Source organism: Colossoma macropomum, unplaced genomic scaffold, assembly GCF_904425465.1.
Source record: "Colossoma macropomum unplaced genomic scaffold, Colossoma_macropomum, whole genome shotgun sequence".
Lineage (NCBI taxonomy): Eukaryota > Metazoa > Chordata > Actinopteri > Characiformes > Serrasalmidae > Colossoma > Colossoma macropomum.
In genome coordinates, this window is record NW_023494808.1 from 3,000,300 (window position 1) to 3,010,986 (window position 10,687).

A 10,687-nucleotide genomic window follows, 5' to 3' on the forward strand; every position below is an offset into this window, starting at 1 on the left:
CACATTGAGTATATAACCCAAATGTTTAGTTATATCCATGAATATCTTTAGTAGCCACTCATTAATCAGGAATGCGTTACCATGTGACATCACAATGTCTAAAGTGAGAGGATGGATTGTGTCACATATTTGGTAAATTTGATTAATCTTACCTGTGACAGTTAGCGTAACTCCAGGTCTTTCCAAATATTTTTGCATTTCTTGATTTGTCTTGATTCTGATGCAGTACTCATGTTCGTCATTCTTCATTACATTATTCAGTTTAAGGTAAACTAATTTCTCTTTATCACCCAAATACTCAACTCTGCCTGAATAATCTGGGTTTTTGGACAAATCAGGCCAACTCGGATTCTGATCTGGGTCCATAACCCAGAAAACTTCCGTCACTCTTAGACCACCCGGGTAAGTAAAAGTTCCATTCATAAACACTGTGGATCCTTTTAAAGCACATATTTTCTGTTGGTTGTACTTCACACTCCACTCTGTTCCAAAAGCTCCTGAAACATATGATGCATGAAAGAGCTGATTACAGAGTCTGGAGCCCATAAGACAGTCAGAGTTACTGTAGCTTACAGCTCCACTTCTCTCCTCTCTAACTCCAGCAGCTCCTCTACAACACTGAGCTGATTCTGAGAGAAACCACAAAGTGAGAAGAGCTCTAAAGGTGTTGCAGCCAAAGAGTCAAAGAAGGGACAAGAGAGCAGCACAAACTACCAACTGAACACAGTGAAAATGGTGTAGCTGTAGACATTATGAACTTTTAATTAATGTGTACTTCTACATTACAACAATCCAATGTGTTGTTGTAGAAATGTTTCAGTAAGATGTGTTGACTCACCTACAATCATGAGCAGAATCAACAGAGGAAGAGACACTCTGAGCGACACCATTGCATTAAAGCCTACAATAATAATACATAACAAATAAACCCTTTGCAGACAAAACTTGAAAACCAATTCATCCAGCCTGCTGTTTAAACACATTATATTGTAATCTAACAACAAAAACCTTTGGTTTGACTTATCTTAAAGTTCTAAGAACTGAGTAACCACAATTTATGTGGTCTAAATCTATTTTCATCTTAATATACTTAGTTCTAAATCACCAAACATCAAGTAGTCTGTTATTATTAAACCTATTCAGAACTGAAGAATCAGTCTTACCGCTCTGTAATGTGGCTCATCAATGCCCAGCTGACAAGGAATGAGAGCTGTGTCGGCATGCGAGCCGTTCAAATGTATGTGGTTATAAAGCACACAAAGCTGTAAGCTGTTGCACTTTATAGAGACATTCAAAATTTTTAATATACCAACTTCCTCTGACTGGGTACATGTGACCTCTGCTGCAGCAAGACATCAGCATAATCTGCTGCAAAAACAGTTTTATCTCTCAGTAAAACTATGAAGTCCTTTCATTTCCCATTTCTAATATTAGAGTTTTTCATGTGTTCCGATAACTACACTGACCTCTCCGCAGGATTTTAACCAGTTCCACCTCTTGTTTTCAGTGCTGATCTCAGTACAGTGTTACCCAGCTGATAGAATAAACATCGTCAGATCATCTGAAGAACACAGTGAGATCTGGACCTGCTTTCTGAAAATTTCTCAGCAACTGCCATGATGTGTGATGTCATAGGTGTTTCCCCTCCTCCACTTTTTTTGCACCAAATTAATGCTATGACTGTGGCTCCAATGCATACGGTTCCTGTTTCTGACAACATGAATAATTTCTAGTCTTCTGATTCTTGATTTGTTTGAGGAAATGTAGGAAAATCTCCATATTTTACACTCCTGTTGTTACAATATACATTTTATAGCAGATTTGCAGTTTGTTCTGGCTGTCATGCTGCAGTTTACTGTAGGTTTTCATACTCCCAGTTCAAAGGTGCTTTATGCAATGAAATGCTGGTAAATGTAGCATTTAATTCCCAGTTTGATAAATGTCAATTTAATAAAAATGAGGTCCTGTTAAGGTAGTAGGCCACTAGAGACTACATTATTTACCTGTCTTCACAGCAACTGTGAAATTTTTGAAGGTGTTTTAGATTAGCAATGCATTGTTCATTAATATTAATAGAGTATGGTAAATATGGTTCTCAAAATTGCAAGTGAGCTAGATTTTCATCATCAAGTCAATATTTATAAAATTGTTTGTGTGTAAATACATTATTTCATCGTGACAGTTGTACAAGCTGTTTATTTGATTAAAAGAGTAAATGTTCTTCATGTTTATCCAATGTACATCAAATTCAAGTGCCTTTTTCTGTTTGTATTTACAGTCACTCTCAGGTCAATGCCCTTGTACCCAATAACACACTGACCAATAAAATTCACTATTGGTTAAACATATCAAGAAGTCTCTGTGAGCAAGTATTGCTGATTCTGATGTCTGAAAACAAAGACACTGTACTGAATGCTGTTTTACAGACAAAGACAGCTGGTATATTCCATTCAGAATGATCTAACTTCTTAAAGCAGGTCACCAGATAAGCAAACTTAGATTCTTATTTTGGAAATTGACCTCGGTTTAGATGCTGACTGGCTGTAAGTGATGTCATTTTCTCTGTAGCTATAAAATGAATCTAAAGAATGAATCTTTGAATAAAGCAGTGAAACATGCATATACAAAGTTAATGTCATTTAATGTGATCCAGTCATTGTTAAATATATTTATCCTAAACTTCATAGTTATTTAACTGATCTTCATTATTTTGTATTAGTCCTGTGCAGAGGTATGGTTAGTGTAAGCACTGTCACTTTAAGGGGCCCTGAGGTTTGACGTCATCACTGGTGCGACTGTCTCTGTCTGCAGTTTGTGAATTGACAGGAGGAGGGTGCTGTTTCTCTGCTCTGACAAACTGGGGATGTTTGTTGTAGACATCAACACATACAATTGCATGTAGTAGTAGTAGTAATAATAATAGTAAGAAAAACAGTATTTAATGCATATTACATTATAATGTGTATAATTTTTATTATTTATGATGCAAGATAATGTTACATTTAAAAAATAAATTACAGATAATGTCAAAGAGAAAAATGAAATGTAAATGAATTCTTTTTTTTTTATGTGGCATTTGTAGGAGTGCTGGTTACTGTTTGATGACATTTTAATGAGTGATATTACTGAGCAAATGATATAAGTTTTAAGAGCTTATAAGAACTTAGTACCCCAGACAAACCAGTTCACAGAACAAAATAATTATACATTTACATATTTTATATATCATACTTACAGAAATATATAGAATAAATACAATATTATATGTACAGAGAAGGTGGAGAATGCAAATGCCCTGAATATGAGAGCTGTTACACATAATTTATGTCAGAATGTTTTCAGCTTTAAGCAATTCATAGAGAAAATACACCTTACAGCAAGTCAAACAGATATGTTTATATGTTGATATTTGGGTTTGATATTTTTATCTGTAAAATCTAAGGCCCTCACATAAAGACTGACTGTTTTACATGTTTCAAAATAGATGATTCAAAGCAATCTCAACTCTCTCTTTCCCTCTCTCTCTCAGCTGTGCAGTTTTGGTTGATAACGATGATGATGGTCTCACTGATGCTTCTTCAAAGTCTATGAGAAGATGATACAAAATATAGTGTGTTCGAGCAGAGCAGAGCACACACACACACACACACACACACACACACACAAGCATTCCGTTTGTGTAGCAACTTTACACAATTACACAATTATTAACTATTAAACCACCTTTAGTTTCAACCTCTTAGTATGAAGCATTATATGGGTTCAATATATCTGGATGATGCTACTCTGAACAAATTTCTATAAGGTATCACTTCATCTCAATGTTTGACTGCAGGGAGTCACATTGATGCTGATGTTCCACCTTAAATATTGCAGTTAAACTGGCCGAAAACAGACGAAGAAAAACTGAAATGGAGAATAGTGTCAAGTCAAGTCAAGTCAAGTCAAGTCAGGTCAAGTGAACTGTATGCTTCTTCCTCTGTTATTTAAAGACACTGTCAGCTGGAGGTTTTAGGTAGTGGTACTATGTTTTACATTTACCATGAGCTTCTGCTATTGCTTTAAAATGTGCAACACCCCTGATAGCAGGAGGATAGTGGACCACTGTGTGCCCGCTGATGGCAAAGCTGGTGGTACGCTGGCATTTTGCTCAGCATTTTCCGGGCGGCCCACCGGTGGTGAGGCAGAGTATCAGACAAAATTCCACTTATCATCACTCATTTTCCACTCACAGTCCAATTTACTGATTTTTCCTACTTTCTTTAGTTATACTTTGTAAATAAGTTTAGTAAGTAATTTTAATCTAGTGCAGTGTTGGCAACAACAGTTCCTAGAACATAATTTTACATTAGGCATAGTCATTATTTTTTTCTCTCGGTTGTTTGTAATGTTTCTCTTAATTTATTTTCTAAAATAAAAGTTTCTGTGCATTTAAAATGTTTGAGCAGATTAAAAACTAGTTAGAGATTGTATGCAGGACAATAAACTGGGTTGTCCAAGGGTGGACCAGCAGTGGCAAACAGTCAGTGAGGTGCCGACCATATCAAGCCAGTGGACTGATATATTCTTGCTATCTGGGACACATGCTAAATATGTAGCTAGTTCTCTCAAGCTGTGAGCTGGTAAAACATCCCAATGTTTTTGTAAGGCAAGACTTTTATATGGATTATTTTTTATGCAACAGCACTAGATAAAAAAAAAAACTGTTTTCTTGGTAAAGTGAAAATATTTTTTTATTAATCTGTTTTGCGTCAAAATTGTCTCAAACTAATAATGAAAATCAAGAATACAGTTGTGCTATAAAAAAGTAATTCTAATCCTCACCATCAAGTGACCAGTAAAAGAATGATAAGTAGATAAATCATTCATTTTATCTTAAAATACTAAGATCTGTGTCAGTACTTGCTATCAAGTTTGTCCAATCTGTAAAATGTAGCTGGATTGTAGCGTAATAACAGTGTAATAAGACTTAAATGATTGGGACTCACTGTTACATTCTCATAGTCAATATCACTAGACGGGTCATCATCAGGAGGCGGGGCTCTGGGGCCAGATTTCTGCAGAATAGAAATTTAGAGAACAGGTCAGAAATGAATCATTTTTAGCCAAAGAACACAGTTTGCATTGCACTGATGTTGAGCTGCTGGCTGATAAGTTCATAGTTTGTTTACATTTTATCTGATGAATATGTTTCCAATGTAGACATCCTGAATATTTTTTGTTATGATACTTCACTCAGTAGTGTTTATATCCTGCAGTGATTGGAATTTTGAAAAATCCATGTTTTTTATGTCATAGTTTCTCAAAATCCATTAATAAAAATCAAGAATGAAACTGTGGTGAAATCTGAATAAAACACTCAAGGTTGATGATCTTTATCATTTCTTGTGATCACTGAAAGAATGAAGAATAGATAAATACTTCTCTTCATCTTAAAGGAGTGAGATCTGTGTCATTACTTGCTTTCTGCATTCTCTACAATGTAGTTGGATTGTTTTGTAATTACAGCCAAACATTTGGAACTCACTGTCATATTCTCATAGACATCAACACTGGATGAGTCATCATCAGGAGGTGGAGCTTTGAGGTCTGCTTTCTGCAGAACAGATAATTAGAGAACAGGTCAGAAACAAATCATTTTTAGGCCAAGGGCAACAGCTTGCATTACACTGATGTTCCCCTTTATTACTGCTGTCTTTTGTCAAAACACAGATAAACTGGCCAAAGAACTGCTGAGGAGAAATTAATCCATGAGATGGAGAACAGTGAGCTGTAGGATCTTTCCTCTAATGTTTATATGGACATAGCCTGCTGGAAGATTTAGTCAGTGGTACCATATTTTTACATTTCAGAGGAAGAATCTGTACTTTTTACTCATTACATTTTCAAAACAGACTCAATACTTTAGTTTTAACAATCTATTTATTTTATCTCTCTTTTTAATTGTGTATTTTTTTCAGGCAATTGTATTAGGGCACCTAATGAAGCACAAATGGGCACTGAGAAGGTGGGGCAGAGTGAACCTGTGATTAGCTACTTCCGTGGCTTACAGGCCCCATCAGTGAGCATGCAGGAAAAGGAAGATAAACAAATGAGACAAGAGAATCTGCAGAAAGTGAATTAATGCCTAAGATGCGTTTGAATAAAACCTGCATACATGGCCTTATTCAGTGCTAGAGTGTGGTGCAGTAACAATGTAATAGGTTTGTATTGTTTGTAACTCACTGTTACATTCTCGTAGTCATCAACATTGCAAGAGTCTTCATCAGGAGGCTTGGCTCTGAGTCTAGTGTTCTTCAGAAAAGAGAGTTAGAGAACAGGTCAGAAAATGGGTCAATTTTTAGCCAAGGGCAACAGGAGGGTTAAAGGACTCACCACTGACTGACTGATATCTACAATACTGTAAGAACTCACCACATAGTCTGGTTCATTCATATTTCTGGTCTGCCTCTTCCTCCTGTTCATAAACAATAAATAAAATTGGTATTTATTAAAATAATATGGAGACATTGGCACACACCAAATATTATGAGGTGAGTACCACATTTTCATTTTCCTTCAGAGACTCTGTAAGATAACTGAGATTAGAAGTTGTGGATTTTTATTTATAATTTATATAATTACATTATTTTAAAAAAATGCATTTAGTGATATCATAATAGTAACTGTATTTAAAATAGATAATTATTCTCACCTCATCCAGAAAAATATGGTGAGAAAAACTGCAACCCCACAAAGTCCGACTCCAGCAGCTGCATACAGAATCACTGAGTGTCCTGCTGAAAACAGAGATACTCTAACAAACACAAACATAACCAGAAATATAACCGTAAAACTGCCACAATTTTTAAAACATAACAGATGCATGACATGAACAATTACTTATTAATCAGAAAATGGAACATATTTGAGAACAAATACATTTTAGTCGTGTTTCTCACCATTTAAATCGACTGGCATCAAAGCTGATGTCTGAGCTCCATGTTGATTCTGAGCCTCGCAGTAGTAAGATCCACTCTGTAGAGGAATGTAATTCTGTCCAGATCCTACAGGTGAAGTTCCACCTTCTTTAAACCAAGTGTAGTTCTTCACAGGTGGGTATCCATCACTGCTGCAGCTCAGATTCACTGAAAAGCCCACCAGTATGTTTCCAGAGGAGCTGATGGACACTGAAACATTCTTCGGATGGTCTAAAACAGACAATAACTAAGTAAGCAATTTAGAAATTTAGAAATCATCAATATATTTTTAAATACATAGCACTGCCATACATTATGTCACCAGAGTAACTGATGGACAACTGAGAGTTTTTGAAGGGTATACGCAGAGCTGGTCAGCCATATATGCTCACTATGCATGTTGCATAAGGTCCCACAAATTACGCAAGGGCTTAACTTTTTGATAGTATTGCATACAATTAACTTTCTTAGTGATTACAGTCAGTATTCTTACTGAAACTTGAGAGTTTCATTAGATATTCTATGGAATTTTTGTAAATATTACTGTGCAAAAAATAAAACTCACATCTGACTCTGAGGTTGTGAGCAGTAGAGTGGAGATGCTGATATCCTCTTACAGCACAGCTATAACTGCCTGCATCCTCACTGCTGACTGTCTGCAGGTGGAGCTGGTTGTTCTTGATGGTCTTTGTGGTTAAAGGACGTCCATTTTTGTACCAGATGAATGTTGGGTCAGTCAGACTGCAGGTGGTTTTACATGTCAGATCTGCTGTTTCTCCCTCTGTCACTTCTTCAGGAGTTTCCACATGGAGCTCTAAGTGAGTGAGCGAACCATGAAATCAGGAAAGAAAAATCAGTCCTGAACATCTGAATGTTTCCCATGCTTTAGCAGAGCAGTTTAAAAAATATTGAGCTGAAACAGCATGAAAACGCAAGCACAACAAAATGAGCATCTGTGTTTTCATTGCTGGAAATGTGATGATTTAACCTACCTGTTACAGTGAGCTTAACTCCAGGATAACCCAGCCAATTTGCTTTCTCTACATTTACTATCAGCCTGAAGCAGTACTCATGTTTATCATTTTCCGTTACATTATTCAGTTTCAGGGCGAAGTGTGTCTGTTTATCAGTTAAATGTTCAACTCTGGCTGAATAGTCGGGGTTTTTAGACAGATCAGTTGGCTCCACATTCTTAACAGGGTCTATAACCCAAAAAGTCTCTTTCAGTTTTAGACGTTCTGGATGAGTATAAGTTCCATTCATAAACACTGTGGATCCTTTTAAAGCACATATTTCCTGTTGGTTGTACTTCACACTCCACTCTGTTCCAAAAGCTCCTGAAACATATGATGCATGAAAGAGCTGATTACAGAGTCTGGAGCCCATAAGCCAGTCAGAGTTACTGTAGCTTACAGCTTCACTTCTCTCCTCTCTAACTCCAGCAGCTCCTCTACAACACTGAGCTGATTCTGAGAGATAACACAAAGTGAGAAGAGCTCTGAAGGTGTTGCAGCAGAGTCAAAGAAGGGACTAGAGAACAGCACAAACTACCAACTGAACACAGTAAATATGGTGTAGCTCTAGATATTAACAACTTACATCACTAACTAACTTATTTCATGTGTATGTCCACATAAAACTATTCATTGTGCTTTTGTAGAGATGATGTTTCAGTAAGATGTGTTGACTCACCTACAATCATGAGCAGAATCAACAGAGGAAGAGACACTCTGAGCAATGCCATCACTTTAAAGCCTACAACAATAATACATAACAAATAAACTCTTTGCAGACAAAATTTGAAAACCGATTCATCCAGCCAGCTGTTAAAACATATTATGTTGTAATCTAACAACAAAAACCTTTGGTCTGAGTAAAATTATGACTTGCCTTAAAGTTCTAAGAATTGAGTAACCACAATTTATGTGGTCTAAATCTATTTTAATCTGAATATACTGTAATTCACGTATAATTTAAGTCACCAAACGTTATGTAGTCTGTTGCTATTTAACATATTCAGATCTGAAGAATCAGTCTTACCACTCTGTAATGAGGCTCATCACCAACACCCGACTGACAAGAAATGAGAGCATGCAAACTGCTAAAATGCATGTGGTTTACACACTTCTCTTTAAGCTGTTGCACCAATGGAGACACACAGTCTTAATATACTAGCTTCCTCTGATTGAGTACGTTTGACCTTTGCTGCAGCAAGAGATGAGCAGAATCTGTTACAAAGTTTGAATTATCTGTCAGTAAAACTTTGATGTCTTTTTATCTTCATGTCTAATACTACTGTCATTTATGATGTGTTCCATGGTGATCACTGGCTGTTCCAGCATGCAGGACTTTATCCAGTTCCTCCTCTTCTCCTGCTACTGTGTGAAGCATTAATGATCACTGGGGGGTTATCAGTGCTGATCTCAGTACAGTGTTACCCAGCTGATAGAATAAATCATCAGATCATCTGAAGAACAGAATAAAATCTGGACCTGTTTCCAGAAAGTTTCTCAGGAACAGTCATTATGTGTGGTGTCATGGGTGCCCCCCTTCCCCACTACTTTTGAATGATGATGACTCTCGAGTGCAGCTCCAAAGCATAGTGTTACTAATGTGAGTAATCAATGTTGACCACCTCTTCGCTGCCACATCTGCTCTCTGCTCATGCAACCCAGCTGAGGAAGGGGACATGGTACATACAATAATAACAAGCTATAGTTTACAGCCACACTAAGACAGCTTGGTCAGACCAAGGCTGATGCCTACAGAAGTAGAGATAGGGCCCTGTACAAACAGGCCTGAAACTCACTGACAAAGGAATTCAGAGTGGCTAAAATGAACTAGATGGAAAAGCTGAACAACAGGTTTTCAGCAAATCACCCGGCATCAGTGTGGTGAGGCCCTGCAGACATTATAAACTACAGAAGCCCACCTCCCCCCTGTCAGAGCAAACAGAGACCTGGCTGATGACCTAAATCATTTCTATAACAAGTTTGAAAGCGACAAATTCACACCCCTCAGCCCCAACATCATCAGCCCCAACATCATCAGCCCCCATCACACTTCTGGCAACCCCCCTCTTCTCCCCGCTCAGGCAGCACTTAAGATTTGTGAAGTGGAGGTGAACCTTCTCTTCCAGAGAAAAAAGATCAGAAAAGCACTAGATCTCTTTCTGCTTCAAATGCTCCACCATCATCCCAGTTCCCAAGAAACCCTCCATTAAAGGATGGATTAACTACAGACCTGTCGTTCTGACATCTGTGGTCATGAAGTCCTTTGAACAGACACTATGGTCATCTGAACAGACACTATGGTCATCTGACTCATCCAGGATGCCAACGAGTCAGCATATCGGCGGGAGGTTGAACAGCTGGTGTTCTGGTGCAGTCAGAACAACTTGGAGCTGAAAACGCTGTGGAGATGACTGTGGACTTTAGGAGACACACCTCAGCACTGCTCCCCCACACAATATCCAACAACCCTGTGTCAACTGTGGAGAGCCTCCAAGATCTACCAAGCCAACACCAGATCTTTAGCTTCATTTCAGACATTTCCTACTCAGTTTCTGGAAGCAAGTATTTTTTTTTTTTTTAACAGATAACCACATTCTGATATTGGATAACAAAGACTTGCTATACTGAATGCATTTTCCATCTCAAGTACCCCAACAAACCTGATATTTATTTAAGTGATATTTCTTTATTATTTTCTGTTAGTCCTGTGCAGAG

General features: G+C 37.4%; 1 protein-coding gene across 1 annotated transcript; it reads right to left on the reverse strand.

Moving 5' to 3' along the window:
• Positions 1-2,752: 2,752 nt before the first annotated feature.
• On the reverse strand, positions 2,753-8,387 carry LOC118797715 (B-cell receptor CD22-like). The gene is made up of 9 exons (XM_036556982.1): positions 7,952-8,387; positions 7,525-7,773; positions 6,942-7,190; positions 6,695-6,779; positions 6,415-6,457; positions 6,226-6,294; positions 5,528-5,596; positions 4,989-5,057; positions 2,753-2,857 (listed from the first exon to the last, which is right to left on the reverse strand). The coding sequence occupies exons 1-9, from the start codon at positions 8,343-8,345 to the stop codon at positions 2,753-2,755; spliced, it is 1,332 nt and encodes a 443-aa protein (XP_036412875.1). The 5' UTR covers positions 8,346-8,387.
• Between the last annotated feature and the right edge of the window lie 2,300 nt (positions 8,388-10,687).